Raw genomic sequence first — 16,270 nt, forward strand, 5'->3', positions numbered from 1 at the left:
CTTCTGATGAGATGCAGAAGGTGCTCTATTCTTAATCTCTCTCACCAGAATCAGCTGCAGCCGTCATTCTGCTGGGACACAACCTGCTGCATCCTGTGCAGAACAAGTGAGGCTGGAGATCCTACAAATCAAGGCTCAGCTCCCCACCCTGAGAATCTCCTTTTCATGCAAAATTCACAAGGGGTATTCTCAAAGATTTCCAGCCAAAATGTGCCATAAATATCAACTATTCCTCCTCCATTCCTCAATTGCAATGCATATAAACATAAGAGAATTAACAGCCATTGATTAATATATCCACTGCAGCATGATTAAGTTAATTAATATATCCTTCACCTCATATACTTACCCTTTTATTGTGATGAGACCATTTAAAATCTACTCTCGGCTGGGCATGGTGGCTCACACCTGTAATCCCAGCACTCTAGGAGGCCAAGGCGGGGGAATCACCTGAAGTCGGGAGTTCGAGACCAGCCTGGTCAACATAGTGAAACCCTGTCTCTACAAAAAAAAACTACAAAAATTAGCTACACGTGGTGGCACACACCTGTAATCCTAGCTACTCAGTAGGCGGAGGCATGAGAATCGCTTGAACCTGGTAGGCGGAGGTTGCAGTGAACTGAGATGATGCCACTGCACTTCAGCCTGGGTGACAGAGCAAGACTCCATCTCAAAAAAAAACAAAAACAAAAAAATAAATAAAATCTACTCTCTTAGCAGTTTTAAAGAATATAGTACATTATCACAGTCCTCAAAGCATATAAATATCAAAGCATCATGTTGTACATCATAAATATATTCATTTTTCCTTTGTTAATTAAAAATACAATAAAAATTTTTTAAAGAATAAACAGGCACATAGGAAGCAAATGTCAGTTTCACTCACCTGGACAAGTTGTCAACACCCCCTATTCACTCTGGAAAAATACAAGAAGAGCTGGTATGGAGATCACACCTGGGTCTGAGGCCAAATGAGGCGTTGCACCTACCTCTCTATAGGTGGGAAGACAGCCAGGTGCCCACTGAGCCAGGCGTGGGAAGGGGAGAGATCAGAAGCCCACTGGGTGCACATGGGCATTTAGAGCTGTGCTCTGGGGACCACAGAGCTGCCGAGAGATGCCCTCCAGCCTCCCAGCACAGGGGAGACCTCGGCGTGTGTCAGGGGTCACCTCACCACGCAGACTGGCCCTCCCTGTTCCTGTGGTCTCACGTGTCCTTGAAAGAGCAGCCAAGGCTGGCTGACAGGGCAGGAAATGGGCGACGAGCAGCCTGGAGGGGCTGGCACCATTCTGAAACTCTGCAGAGTGGACCTTCACCAGCCACTTCTCCAGCAGGAGCTGCCTTTCTCCTGTCGCCTTGTTTGGAACAATGAGGATGTTCAGACTGAACATGTTACCACACTGGCCACTCGCTGGCTATTCCTCAGGGATCAACCACTCAACCTGCCTCAGGTGGACCCCTGGACTTCCATGCAGGCCTCGGCCGGCTCTGTCTTTCTGGGCTGCTGGACTCTGTAATGGGCCCTCCATGTACTCAGGTGTCTGTGCTAGAGACTTGGAAATGATCCCAGCTTCCTCCCCAGCTCTCCTCAGCTCCCCTCCTTCATGCCCGTGTCACTGCCTGTTTGGACCTTCAGTTTCTCCATTCTGAGCCCCTGGAGGGTCTTCAGGAAAGGTGCTTTTCCTTGCTCCTGCCCAGCCCCTCCCATCTGTCACTACCACCACCTGGGTGATCCCTCTAAAGCATCACCCAACTCTGCCATTCCCCATTCCTTCTCCCTTTAGTGGCCACCAAGTGCATGGGAAATGAGGCCAGGCCACCTGGTTCATGATGTGGCCCTGCCCATCCCTCAACAGCGTCCCTGCTGCACCTCAGAGCCAGTCCTCCAGCCACACTGCTGCCCCTCCATTGCGCTGTTTTCCCTGTTCCCTGGGGGAAAACGTCTTCCAGACTTTGAGGAAGGAGCAAGAGACAAATCATGACCAAATTCCTCTCTGACTATTGGGCGAAGTAAAATGGAGACTAAACTTCTTGGCTCTGTCCCTTGGAGTTCATTGAAGACGCTGAGTGGGTACCTTGGAGTGGGGGCCAAAGGTCAGCTTGAAGTGGGTGTGAGAGGGAAGGAGAGGGAGGAAGGGGGAAAAGCAAGGACAGTCAGCTTCTGGTGTCCACGGTGGATTGGTTTCAGGACCCCTGTGGATCTCAAAATTCATGGATATCAAGCCCCCAATATAAAATGGCATAGTATTTTTATTCAACCTATGCACATCTTCTGTGTACTTTAATCCCTAGATTGCATATAATGCCTAATACAATGTAAATGCCATGTTAATAGTTGCTATACTATATGGGTTAGGAAATCGTGATAAGAAAAAAAGTCTGTATGTGTTCAGTAAAGATACGGTTTTTCTCCCAAATAGTTGTGACCCATGCTTCATTGAATCCACAGATATCAAACCCATGGATTGGAAGAGTGGACTATATAGTCATCTCTTCCAAGGATTTGGCCATAAAGGGAAGCAGAGAAATGGGTGGTCACAGAGTGGAATATAAGTTGAGGCTGGTTTTATGCTGATAGGACACATCACAGCAGATTTCTATGATGATGGGAATGATTCTGTAGAGAGTGGGAAATTGAGATATGGGCACTGGAGTGGCTAAAGGCAGGTGCATTGTCCTGGAGTTGGGGAGAAGAGGCAGGACAAGGTGCTAGAATAAAACTGGGCATTGGGGGCACCTGTACAGTGAGCGGTGGGGCTCCTCGGCTGCTTCCTTGGTCCAACTGTGGCATGTGACAGGCAGTTCACCACAAGCTCCACCTCCTGCCACGAGGCCAGGCAGCCTCTCTGCTGAGACCAAACAACCCCAGAGAGGAAAGTTGCGGGTGCTGATGTTGCAGGGACATGCAGACTACCTGCAGCAGAGCCCATGGCTGACAGGACCTGCACACCCCACAAAAACACAACCATACCCGCCATGTTCACAACACAGACACCCCACACACACCCATATACACCCCACAGACACAGACCCACACTCATATAACCACACCCACCCACAGACAGACACAGACACCTGCCTCCCTGCGCAGGCACCTCCCAACCCCATAACTTTTTAGTACATCTCCCTTACATATAAACAGATATAAAGTATTACCAGACACTTGAGGGAAGTCGCCAATAGAAACCAAAGCAAACAAACAAAATTTGGGGAGTTACTATTATGATTGAGATAATTCAGGAAACAGAAGAAAATTTCACAGGCACTATAACTAATGTCTTCAGAATGGTAGACTGTTGCCACTCATGAAAGATGAATACCACAAAAAAAAAAAAAAATTAAGAACAATCCATTTGGGATCTGGGACACAGGGCCTCCAATGAAGGAGAAAAGCAGAAAAGATTCCAGAATGACGGCTTGTCAGAGCAGCCCTGTTAGACCAGAACGTGCAGGGAGAGCACTTCAGTGGGAGGGTTTCCAGGAGGAAAAAAGGAGACATATATTTAACAATGTGGAAAATATTACAGAGTTTTTTTCCCATAACTTTTTTGGGGGCTGAGGAAGGAGTTAGTAATAATTTGAAAAAATAATGCACCATGAAAAATGGAGCATTTTAACTCCAGGAAAGGCCAAAAGTTATAGAAATTTTTTAAAAAACATGATATTTTTATACTACAAGGCTTAGGGATGGGAAAAAGCACATATGAAAGACAAAAACTTCATCTGGCATCGTAAGTCAATAAGGAATGCTTAAATTTCATTAATCAAAATATTGTAGTATGTTCATTTTGTTTAGAAATATATAAGTAAATTCCAGAATAAACAGGGGAAAGGGTTGAAAATGAGAATCAGGAGGGGTGTGGGGGAGGCGGGCAAGTAGGACCAGCCATGTGGATTTTGTGTGTCTTCTGGTAAAAATCTTCAACTTTTAAAACTATGTGAATATGTTATTTTGGTTTCAAAAACCCAGTAGACTGAAAACTATAGAAAGCCAGCAAAATAAAGGGAGAAAGAAAGAAAGGAAGGACAAAAATTGAGGCAAGGGGGAAAGAGGTGGAAAAGGGGAAAGAGAAATTGACCAGCAGGGGCAATAGACACAGTTCTTGCCTGCTCTCTTCTCCACTCTATGTTTTCTCACTAGTCAGATTCTCCAAGGACGATCCCTCTTATTCCATCTGGTGGCCAATTTGAAGAGTACCTGGAGTGGGCATTGATGGCAACAGTCGCCATTATGTCTGTCTGAGTGGTGTTTTGTACTTCAGTATTATACTCAACAATAAAGCACTGGAAAAAAGAAAAAGTCATTGCAGTGCCTACTATGCAGATGATGCAATGCCAAGCATTAGGAGATCTAGGAGCTTATGCCTGGTTGGAGACAGACATTGAAGAAACTATGCACAGAAGTGGGGCAGGTGCAGTGATAGAATGTCGTGTCCTGTGAGGGTGCCACACAGAGAGGGTCTGGTCTACCTGGGGGTAAAAATGATGGGTATTATCAGGGTAGGGAAGGCCTCCTCTCGGGAGGGACGCCTGGACAGTCCTTGGACCTTGGATTTTCTCTACTCCCTTCCTACTCTCCCTGGGCTCATCCTGCCCTGTGGCTTTCATCACCATCTGTGTACTAATCATGCCCAAATGATTACTGACAGTCCTGAGTTCTCCCGTGAAAATCAGAGTGGCATATCCATTGTCCACTTGACGTCTCTTCTTGGATGTCTAATCATTCTTTCAAACCTACACATCCAAAGAAAATTTGATTTTCTCCCCAAATTCAGCTCCTCTTAGTTTTCCCCTTACAGTGGTCTGCAAGGCACTTCACAATCGGGCTCCTGCTACCTCCACCACCTAAGCTCTAGCCATGCCGGTCCCTCATCTCCTCACCCCCTGCCCCCAGCTCTGTCACTGCAGTAGAGGGGTGGACCCCTCACTTCGTTCTCTGGGAAATGTGCCTTTCCATTGCTCCACTTTCCTCGCTCCCCTGCTCCTTTTTTATTTGCAGACCTTATTACCACTCGACATGTTACTGGTTTGTATGTCCCTCATGTAGAATACAAGCACCTTGAGGATAGGGATTTCATTGTTTTGTTCACTGCTTTAGTCACTAATCTTAAGTACCCAGAACTGTCTTAGCATGCCAAAAGTATCTGAAAAGCTGACATTCTGGAGTCTTCACCATGCTGGAAGTTTACTTCTCACTCACACAAAGCCCCTTTTAGTACTTGGCAGGCTGCCTTCCACAGAGTGACTCAGGGACCCAGGTTCCTTCCTCAGAGACCTTTGCTTCCAGTTGATGGACAGAGACAGAGAATGTGACAAAGGTACGCCTGCTTTTTAAATACCTTGGCCCAGACGTGATTCAGGTCACTGCTGCTCATGTTCCCATTGGCAAGATCGAGTGACATGACCCCACCTAACATGGGGGTGGGGGCTGGAAAATACAGCCCCTGCTAGGCAGCTGCTTTTCAGCCACTACTCTACAATATGCAAGGAAAGCAGAACTCTTCAGTGGACAAGCAGCCATCTCTCCCACATCTCCTGAAGTTCAGGGTCTCCAAACTCCCTGTCCCTGCCCCCCACATATACAGGAAGCCCCACCCCAATGGGCATTTCCACCAGGATACAATACATCAGGAATTCAGCAACTGAACATGTCACTCCTTTGTATTATTATTCTATTGTTACATTAGTGACAAAGAACAGAAGGCAGAAGAGAGACATAATTTACTTAGTCCTGTGTCCCACTGTCTCACAAGCTCCCACTCTTGTGTGTCCAATCAGTCTCAGTTTCCTGGTGTCCTGGCCAATCTTGCCATTCAGCCAAGAGATGGTGTCTTTGGCAGAAACCTCAGTTTACATATATGCTCATTCCACACCACAGCATAATTGGGTCCTTGCAGATATCTCTGAATTGAAAGAGCAAGCTCTGCCTGGTGAGAGGAGCAGGGTCTGGTTTGCATTTGTTCCTGGTCAAAACAGGAAGTGCCTACCCCATTTTTCACAATGTTAGCTTTTTTTACAAAGCAAATGCTCTGTGGGTGCACACAATGATTCAACACTGAGGAATACATGGAGGCTGCTCCAAGTCATTTCCATGGCTCTGTGGCCTCTCACCGTCATCAGCTCAGCCAGGATGGATATTGTTGCCTCTCTTTGAGTATTGTCTTGTGGTCTGGCTCGTGCAGAAGGCACACAACGTGGCTGTCACTCTGATGCCTCCCCACTTCACCTCCGTTGTCCAGTGGCCACCCACAGGACTGTCACTCTTGGTGGATGCAGGGCTCAACTGCTGGAAACAGTGAGACAGAGCCTGATGACTCTCATCATTCTGGATTTGGAGACCTGAATCCTAGTTCTGCCTTTTACTAGTTAGAGGACCTTAGACAAAAGTCTCTGAATTTCAATTTCCCCCTCAGCAAAATGAAGTTAATGACTGTAAACAGTGATTTGGAAATAGCAATGATAATAAAGCAGTTGTGTCTTACCTGGCAGTTTCCAAAGCAGAGAGAGCTTTGTATGGGTCTGCTTGAAAGAGAACACAGGGAAGGTGAGGCTGACACTGGACCCTGAGAGGTACATGGGGCTTCCACTGGGGAGAGGAGGGTGACCAGTGAGCTCAAGAATGTGCAAGCTGGGTCGGGCACAGAGGCTCACCCCAGTAATCCCAGCACTTTGGGAGGCTGAGACGGGCGAATCATGAGGTCAGGAGTTCGAGACCAGCCTGGCCAATATGGTGAAACCCCATCTCTACTAAAAATACAAAAATTAGCTGGGCACGCTGGCATGCGTGTGTACTCCCAGCTATTCGGGAGGCTGAGACAGGAGAATCACTTGAACCTGGGAGGCGGAGATTGCAGTGAGCCAAGATCGTGCCATTGTACTACAGCCTGGGTGACAGAGCAAGACTCCATCTCAAAGAAAAAAAAAAAGAATGTGCAAGCTGTCAGCCAGATGAGATGTTCGAAGGTGCGTTACTGTAAAGGCCGTCTACTGTTGTGCCAGTTGAGAGAAGTCCCTAGCTTTAATGAACGTAAGAACAAGCACATCAACCAGCTATGAGTGCCCCAAAAAACCATGTGTTATCCACAAGCATAGTGAGATACTACCAGGCACTCACAGGACATCCTCAATTTTAATGTTTGCCCTTTTAAAGCTCACATTTTCATACGTTGTACATGGACACCCTAGACTCTCCCCGGGTCTGAAATTCACCTTTACACATCAGCCAGTGATTTCACACTGTGGTGAAAAGATGCTGACTGCCAGGTGCTGCTGCTGCTGTGGAAAGAAAAAGCCAGGCCTCCTCTGAGCCAAGGTCAAATCAAGGTCAAAGTCTTCCTCCTCCCATGGACGTCAAGGGCATCTCCGGAATCCCCAGGGGGTGGCGCTTTCTGATCAGCCTGGTGTCTCAGGGGTGGAGAGGTGGGTACATAAGTCCACCCCTGCCCCATCCCACTCATCTGGTGGTGTCATGCCAAGATCCCTTCCCCCATCTTTTCTCCAGGCACTTTATGAATCTGGTCAGACCTTAGGCTTTTGAGACTGCTTAGCTACCTCACACCCTGACCCCGTTCCTGCAACAGGAGGTGCCTGTGGGAATGAGAGGTACCCAGACCAGTGTCCCTGATCCCCAAGGAAAGCTTCCTCCCATCCCAGGGCCCCCAAAAGTCTATGCAAAGGTTATCACCTGCCCATCCACAAGCTTGCTCCCAAAGCAAGCAAAACCATTATGAGAAGTTGTAAAATCGCTTTGGCTCTCTAAAAATAGGATTACCCACCCATTCCTTTAGACCCCCAGTCCCTCCATGTGATGTTAGAGGGCGGCAGGGCGCGTGCAGGTCTGCAAGTGGCTTCCTGCAGGTCTCTTCACCTGCTCCTCTCTCCTTCCAATGGAAGAAGCAGCTCTACTCACCCAAGAGACCGCTGAGCTTTGCCCAAGGATGGATCGGAATGCAGAACTGCTTCATTTACATCCCTAAGTGTGCCAAGGATTTGAATAAGCGAAATGATCATGTAACCTCCAAACCAAGGCTTTACAGCACTTCAAAAAGAGAAAATCAGGACAATGAAGTCTGGCTGAACTTTAAAGTCCCCAAATCCGAGTCAGTGCCACATTTGTCCTGTGAGACAGTGGATCAAAGAGATCCCATTGTTGTTGTAAAAATTTGCAACAGTTCATTGGCAGTCAATGTGGATGTCAATATGGAATAAGAACTTCTTCATTACTGCATTTTGTAGAAGTCAGTGTTATAATGATGATTTTAATGGTGGTCCATTACGCTCAAGTCAGAAGAATCAAGTTGACAGATAAAACAAAAAGCACAGATACATCTATTATAAGCCCAAATCCAACATCATTTCACTAGCTTCAATACATCAGCACTTTCCACCACGTACCATTAATATGAATTTGAACTCTGTTAGCGCTATAATTTTTGTTTTGGTTTTTGTTTTTGATACACAGTCTCATTTTGTTGCCCGGGCTAGAGTGCAATGGCGCAGTCTTGGCTCACTACAACCTCTGCCTCCAGGGTTCAAGCAATTCTCGCCTCAGCCTCCCAAGTAGCTGTGATTACAGGCACATGGCACCATGCCTGGCTAATTTTTGTATTTTTGGTAGAGACAAGGTTTCACCATGTTGGCCAGGCTGGTTTCAAACTCCCGATCTCAAGTGATCTACCCACCTCAGCCTCCCAAAGTGCTGGGATTACAGGCGTGAACCACTGTGTCCAGCCAATTAGCACTATAGTTTTATCTGTACTTAAACGCATTTTGGTTTTATAATGCTATAAGAGCTACTGTTTAATGTTTGTACATATTTAAATAAAGTTATATAAAAAATTTAGTTCAACACTAACATTTTAAATATGCCTACATTATTTAAATTTGAGGAAAAATGTTGTATAATATTTGTCCACTTAACATATATTCACTAATCCTAAGAAATTCATCTATTCGGATACCATAAGCGGATTTGTGTGGAAGGTCCGAAGGAAAAACTTCACTGTGCAAGAAGTCATCGTTATGGTCATCCTCTGTTTACTGCATGAAGGAAGAACACAAGCGTTTGTCCAGAACGAAGTCTCTTTCAATAAAATAGAGGTTAACCGCCTCACTCAACCAACAAGCACTGTTTATTTTTTAGGATCTCCCTGAAATATGAATCAATAAGACAAAGAACAAAAGCAAACTTGATGGGTGGGAGGAGCGGGAAATATGGAGTTCCCAAATGAATGTGTTACTTGAAAACATAAACCATTTCTTCTTAGCTTGGCTCTGTCAACCATCTCGGAAAAGGATGTTTTTACAATCAGAGCAGAAATATGACTGGCGGCTCCTACATTTACATTTCTTTGTTGCAAAATGAATGTAACTTGTTCAGATTCCAACAGGGAGAAAGCAGCAGAAGTGGTAGTTACTTTCCAAAGTGAAACTTAAAACCACAATCTCCGGTGCACAAAAGGCAGAATGAGTCACAGGAAGAGGCCACTTGCTTGCAAAACTCATTAAAAGCAATGCAGGGCTGAATGGACTTCCTGCACCAATGAAAAGATCACTGGCATCAGGACAGGCACCTCCAGGCTCCAACAATTTGGGGGAGGAAGGGAGCCATTAGCAATCTGGGCACAGCCCAGGCCTGCTCCTTCACATGCACACCCCCGCAAACCCCACCACACACACACACACACACACACACAGACACACACACACACAGACACACACACACACACACGCTCCAGGCACAGCCCAGGCCTGCTCCTTCACATGCACACCCCCCCAAACTGCCCCCCCCCACACACGCTCCAGGCTGCAAGGCCTGGAATCCCCTCCCAGCCTGGGCCGGCCCACATCCCTGGGAAGGTGTCTCAGGCTGGAAGCAGGGTAGCGAAGGATCACAACGACACCTTGTGACTCAAGCGAGCTCTTGTACTGAGCTTCCAAGCTCCTTCTCAGGAGTGGCCAGGGGAAGACAATCTTTCCAGGGGCTTCCCTCCTGCGGCAGATCTGTGTGAGTTCTGGGCAGTGAGCGTTGCTCTGGCCAGGCCAAATTAAAGTCACATGTGAGCTGAGCAATACGGAAGAGGCTACCTGGGAGCAGGATGCAGGGCCTCCACTGCATCGTCTAAACCCTGCTTCTCCAACTTGTACGTGAGGCAGAATCCCCGGAAGGACTTCTTAAAAGATAACCCGGCCCCACGCCCACAGTGCGATTCAGCAGGTCTAGGGTAAGGGCCCAAGTATTTGCATTTCTAACAAGTTCCCTAGTGCTGGAACTGCAGACCACACTTTGAGAACTGCAGATCTAAATGGTTTTTAGACCTGAACAAACACAACCAGACAGCGCCCTTTCCAGCCCATAAGTGTTGTTGACCTTGGGCTGTGCCAACTGCAGTCACGTTGATACCAAAACAGTCCCCTTGAGGAACTCCCCCGTCTGCCCACAAGTCGGATCCACAGCCTGGCTGGCCTCCAAGGCCAGCACTACCCAGGAAGGGGCCTTTGTCAAAGTGGAGACTTTAAAAAAAAAAAAAAAAAAAAAGGGCTGTGCTGCCAAACCAAAAGCGATTGTGCCCCCCGGTGGCCATTTGGGCCCATTGACTTCCAGGGTCAGGTTCTGTCTGCTCATGCTCTGGTTTCCCTCAGGTCCCAAGCTCCCTGCCTGGCTTGCAATGGAAGTGACACTGGTCATCACCTTTGATGCAGCAGGAGTTTGAAAAAGGGCTTGGAAGCAGAAAGGCAGAAAACCTACGGGCATTTTCACCACTTTCTCTTAGTTTAAGGCAGAGATGGGGCACAGCACTGGTCTGAAGACAAAATATAAAATACGAAGGGGAGTGGTCAAAAATGAGCCAGGTGTGGTGGCATGTGTCTGTGGTCCTAGCTACTTGAAGGCAGAGTCAGGGGATTGCCTGAGCCCAGGAATTCGACGTTACAGTGAGCTATGATCGCACCACTGCACTCCAGTCTGGGCGACAGAGCAAGACCCTGTCTCCCAAAAATAATAATAATAAAAAAATAGTCTTTAAGTAATAAAGAGCAGAGGCAGACAAATGTGAGTGGAGACGGGACAAATCTCTCCTGGAGCAGTGGATTAGGCCGCACCAAGTTTCTATTGTAGGAGCCAGTTTTTTTGTTTTGTTTTTGAGACGGCGCCTCACTCTTGTTGCCCAGGCTGGAATGCAGTGGCGAGATCTCAGCTCGCTGCAACCTCCGCCTCCCAAGTTCAAGTGATTCTCCTGCCTCAGCCTCCTGAGTAGCTGGGATCACAGGCGCGTGCCACCACGCCCAGCTAATTTTTGTATTTTTTTTAAGTAGAGATGGGGTTTCACCATGTTGGCCAGGCTGGTCTCGAACTCCTGGGCCTCAGAGGATCCGCCTGCCTTGGCCTCCCAAAGTGCTGGGATTACAGGCGCGAGCCACTGTGCCCGGCCTTATAGGAGCCAGTTTTTTAATTTTTTAAGATGGGGCCGACTTAACTTTCCTCCAGGACAGCTCCCCTGTTCTAGGGCTGTAGTAGGGCCACGTGCATTCCCTTTTCCTGGAAAGGGCCCTCTGGGGTCCGATGCTGATGGTCAATGGCCCCATCGTCAGCCTTCCTCAGCTTCTGATGCAAGAGTGCTGATGTGCCAGTGTTCGAGAACCAAGCTGTAAAGCCTTTTTAACACTCAGGCAATCACAGCTGAGACACTGGGGACATCCAAGCCCCCGAGCTCATTTCCCCCGCACACGTGAGAGCTGCCTGCAGAGCTCCGCCAGCACGCGGGCATCGACAGGCCGAAGACAATCGTCTAGGCGAATTTTTATTTTAAAAGAGCCCACACACTGAAGTCTGAGTTGGAACAAATCCGTGACGGTGTTCAACAAAATGAGGTGTTGTTTCTTAAGACGCAAAAGCATTACTTCTACAGGCACCTAGAGATGAACTGTTTGGATTTGGGCTTCGTTAGGAATTCAGCCTAGCATCTTGACCAGCTATGTTGCATTTAGGGGGCCAATACTTTTCCATTTATTCCAAAAACGCTTAGGCTGATGCAGGTAAATCAACAGGAAGTCTCCAGCCACGTCCACATGTAAAATCAATAGGAATTATGACAGTTTTCAGCTTATATGATTGCACTAGTCAAGGATTTTGATTCATTCAAAATGAAAAATGAATCTGGGGTTCACCACAGAGAAGAGTCGAAAAAATGAGGACAGCAGATGTGAGGCTGGGGAACCCCCGTGGGCTAAACACGGTTCTAGGTCAGGCCCTGGGAGGCACTTCATGAAATTCACTTGACTGAAACCTCCCTCCTCCTGAATCATCCCACCAGGGCAGGGAGGGATGCCGGGTACAGCCTTCTCGTCTCTTTTCATCTCTCCCATCCCTCCCAAGTGCATAGAGAAGGTTGGTCTTTTACCCATTTAAATCTAAAACATCAGGAAAAACATGTATTCCGAATAGTGAACAATTCATAGCCTGAAGATTTTTTTTAGAATATGCTTGATAACACACCCCAGAAAAATCAACAACTGAGTAACTTCCCAAAAATTATTTAAAATTCACACACCTGATTTTCAGAGAAGTCTTTCATCGGTCTCATTTATTGCAATATTTTCTAGCTTTGCATCCAGTATAACACAATGAAGTATCACAGTGATTTTTATCGTTGCACCAGCATATACAAATACAGATCAAATGTAAATAAAATGTGCTTACAGTGGTGATCCAAACATAAAACTGCAAAGGGAATTCTCTTTGAAAGTGTAATTATTTTTCTCCAATGTACCAGGTATATATTTTTCTCTATGCCAGGTATACATATTTTTCTTCATCACATGTGACAAACATCTGATGACGTGTCACTAAGTGGGATTCATTTCCATAGGGCAACTTTGAAATGTGTGGTCCAAATACAGCATCCCAGCACATGACCTCAGCATCACTGGGTTATAGTCATGGACACAAAGATAAACGAACTTGCATATGCGTGAGTGCAGCCCATATAGAAATCTCACTTTCAGAAGCCAGAAGGCGGGTGTTAATATGACAGCCTTGCCAGGGCTCACACTGAACTTGACACAGATCTGAGAGTGTGACTTTCTGGAAGGCATGCTCTGTTTCAGGGTGCAGTGATGTGGAAGTTTAAGGTACATCAAAATTCGGGGTCCAAAATTGCATGCTCTCAAAACTCCGCCTGCAGAGTGTGCTGGGGCAGAGGGTTGCCCGACTGCGAACTGCATGGGGGATACGTCCCCCCATTCTCACAGCCAAAGTTCCTCCCAGGTGCAAAGGAGAAACTGTGTGCACCTTCGCAGGCCCATGAGCTTATACTTAGTTCAGAGCAGTTAAAATTCACTCAAATACCCTCATTGCATAAAGAATGAATATAGCCTCTTTAGGTTACTAGTGAACAGGCGCAGAGAAGTTAGTTAAGGCAGGCCAATTTTTTTTTTTGGACACGGATTCTCACACTGTCACCCAGGCTGGAGTGCAGTAGCGCGCTCTCGGCTCACTGCAACCTCAGGCAGGACTATTTTTAATTATTTTTAATATCTCCAAAAGGAATCTGCACATGCACATCCGTGTTTCTACAGAAATCTGCAATAGATGGCAGATCTATGTTTGCCTTTGTGTGTCCACACGAACCATTTGGCAAAGGCATCCAATGCTAACAGGGCCCACCAACTATAACGGAGGCAAAAACTCTGGATTTTCTTTCACAGAAAGAGTAAAATTTCATTCAACTGTTCCATTTTTTGCCTCCTGTGATTCTAACAAGGAAATTTAAATAGGAAAATGTTTCAATCGTTGGAGTAAAACACTCTTTAAAAAAATAATGCTTCGAAAAGTAAAGCAAAATCTTTTACCAAAATAATTCTTTCACTTTTCAAACCGTTCTGTCCACAAGCCAGTGTAATAAACAAGTAAAAGAATCACATTCTGTCAGCTTAAAGAATGCCACTCAAATTATTACTTTTTCACTTGCCCTTAACTTGAGTGGAAAAAGCTAAGGAAAATAAATGACTCATAAATCCCAAAAGAAGATCAGTCTTTGAGAAAGAGAGAATAAGGCCCTTTGGATAGTCTAACACATACATCTTTTTAATATATTAATGACAGTGGTATAGAAAGAATATGACTAAAATGCCTACCACAGTAACCTAATCAGAGTAAAACAATAAATAATATCTAAAAGAATACAGTTTAACTTCTTGAAACTATTTTCTTAAAACCAACCAGTTTCTTTGGAGAGCTCTCAATAGAAGTCAGTTATCATTATCATTTGGCATAAGTGCGCTCAAGTCCACATAGTCAGCACCACCTTGCTGGATGGAAGGAAGCTGGCAGTGTCGAACTCATTCAAAATACTGCCTTAGTAATATTTACTATCATTTTAATCTAAGGTGTTGCAAAGTTACCATGAGCTAGATGAAGCGCATTCTAAATAAAATATCTGCCATAGATACATTAAGGCATAAATATTCCAGCCTTGAGCCACAAAAACTGGGGGGAAATATGCCAATTAAATAGACTATCTTTAACGAAAGGAATTAAAGAAAAACTTATCACCTAAAAATGAGACTAGTCAGCAAATACTGTAAGGGGCCCATCCACGAGGCCAAGTCTGAGGCCAGGCCTGGACCCAGTGACGTCCGGATTTCTATCAGAGACCTCAGATCCAGGTCACATGAGCCTTCACAGCCCTCCCCACTGTATTCAGAAGGTGGTGGCACTAACATTGCTATAATGGAAACGCACCCCCTACTTTGCCAAAAACCGTGCCTATCTGGCATTCCTCGACTGACCCTGTCCTAGGCAGGGACAGCCCTCAGACAGCCACCCTCTGCCTAGGTTTCACAGCCCCAAACTGCACGTGAACCAATAGCTACTTGCTGGGGCAGGACAGAAAGGCAGCATCGTAACTGGCATTAAGCCACAACTGAGGAATGCTTTTCACGGTACAAATGCGCCCAACGCCTCGCCTAGAAAGTGCTCCCTTCCCACTTGCTTAGAAATGTCAGCCCCAGGGTGGGGCAGAGGAGAAATGCTTCTCACTTCTCTCCGCTGTCAGGCCAATGACGACGCGCCAGGCTCCCAGGTGGAGCTGTGCACTCCCGGGAGGTTTATCCTTTAATGGGTGACAACCAGGCTCTGCACTGCTGGCAAGAGGCTGCTTGGGACATTTTACGCGGAGGCAGAATGAATGTCCTGGTTTTCAAAAGGTGGCAGTGGCTCTCTCCAAAAGGTGAAGTTACTGAAGGTATCCGAACAGGGAAAGTCTGAAGAATGGCTTCTTTTCAGCAACGGGAAAACGTGGTCAACTACTTCACAGAGTCTCACATACCTGGAAGGAAAGGGACATTGTCACTGCCACTGAGTGACACCAGCTCTGCACCCAGGGCTGTATGTAGAAGTCAAGAGAGATCTACAACCTCAAGGAGCAGACAGCCTACTTATTGACATGACTGAGGTCATTCTAGAATAATTTGTTATCGATTCATTGAAAATCAGAGATAAAAACGAAGAGTATACAAAGGAGGCATCAGAGAAGGCTCTGGGGAAGAGGTGGGTGGGACCCGACTTCACTTGAAGGACAGGTGAAGGGGAGACAGCCAAGCAAAAGACGGCAGGAGGAAGTCAGCATGGCCAAGGGATAGCACCTGCTGCAGGGGTCACATGTGGGACATTGCGGGAAGAATCACACACAAGGCACATCTTTGGAGCACCAGACAGATTGCTTCATTGCGCAGTGAAAAGGAGCTGGGTCCTGCCTGGGGTTAAAGAGACATTAATTTGATGTTCAGCTCTGCCATTTACTAGCTGTGTGATCTTGGGCAAATGGCATAATCTATCTAAGCCAATTTCCTCCACTGTAAAGGAAGGAAAAGAAAAACTAGGCCACAGTTTTAAGGTTAATTAAATAAAATAACATATGCAACATTAAAATAATGTCTACTGGGTGCTCACATGTATCTAAGCGACAAATTATGAACACATCTTAGAGAAAAAAGCCCCAGTTGGCATGACGGTCAAGAGACCTGGGCTCTCCTGCTTGCCGTAACCTTGGACAATTCTCTTGCCCTCTCGGCGCCCTGCATCTTTATAGTGTGTGGAGGTGAATTAGAGCAGGGCTTCCCAATGCTTCCTACAACGTTCTCTTGCTCTCTTTTTATTTGCATGCCCAAAAATATGTTGCATGTTAGTTTCTGTGGCTTATACTATGAAAAGAAAGTTGCTATATTGAATATGCATGTTCAGACCTCCAGGCACCTCCCAATTGAGATTCTG

The 16,270-nt window shown here is 46.3% G+C and overlaps 1 protein-coding gene and 1 long non-coding RNA gene across 22 annotated transcripts in view; both read right to left on the reverse strand.

The window, feature by feature from the left end:
- Positions 1-5,708: 5,708 nt before the first annotated feature.
- On the reverse strand, positions 5,709-10,647 carry LOC144333617 (uncharacterized). Of its 3 annotated transcripts, XR_013402518.1 has the most exons (4): positions 9,903-10,647; positions 8,961-9,039; positions 7,910-8,277; positions 5,709-6,286 (listed from the first exon to the last, which is right to left on the reverse strand). It is a non-coding gene; the product is annotated as an uncharacterized LOC144333617 (long non-coding RNA). The 3 variants fall into 3 exon arrangements; XR_013402516.1 differs by having other exon boundaries at positions 7,910-9,039; XR_013402517.1 differs by having other exon boundaries at positions 8,961-10,647.
- Positions 10,648-12,552: 1,905 nt separating this feature from the next.
- Positions 12,553-16,270, reverse strand: part of LPIN1 (lipin 1) — a 143,265-nt gene continuing 139,547 nt past the window's right edge. For all 19 annotated transcript variants that reach the window (XM_015111738.3, XM_028831962.2, XM_015111731.3 and 16 more), the window contains one exon: positions 12,553-15,326. In XM_015111738.3, coding sequence (XP_014967224.3) covers positions 15,167-15,326 — 160 coding nt within the window. In that variant the 3' untranslated portion in view covers positions 12,553-15,166. The remainder of the gene's footprint in view (positions 15,327-16,270) is intronic.

The sequence above is a fragment of the Macaca mulatta genome, chromosome 13 (assembly GCF_049350105.2).
Source record: "Macaca mulatta isolate MMU2019108-1 chromosome 13, T2T-MMU8v2.0, whole genome shotgun sequence".
In the NCBI taxonomy this organism is placed as follows: Eukaryota; Metazoa; Chordata; class Mammalia; order Primates; family Cercopithecidae; genus Macaca; species Macaca mulatta.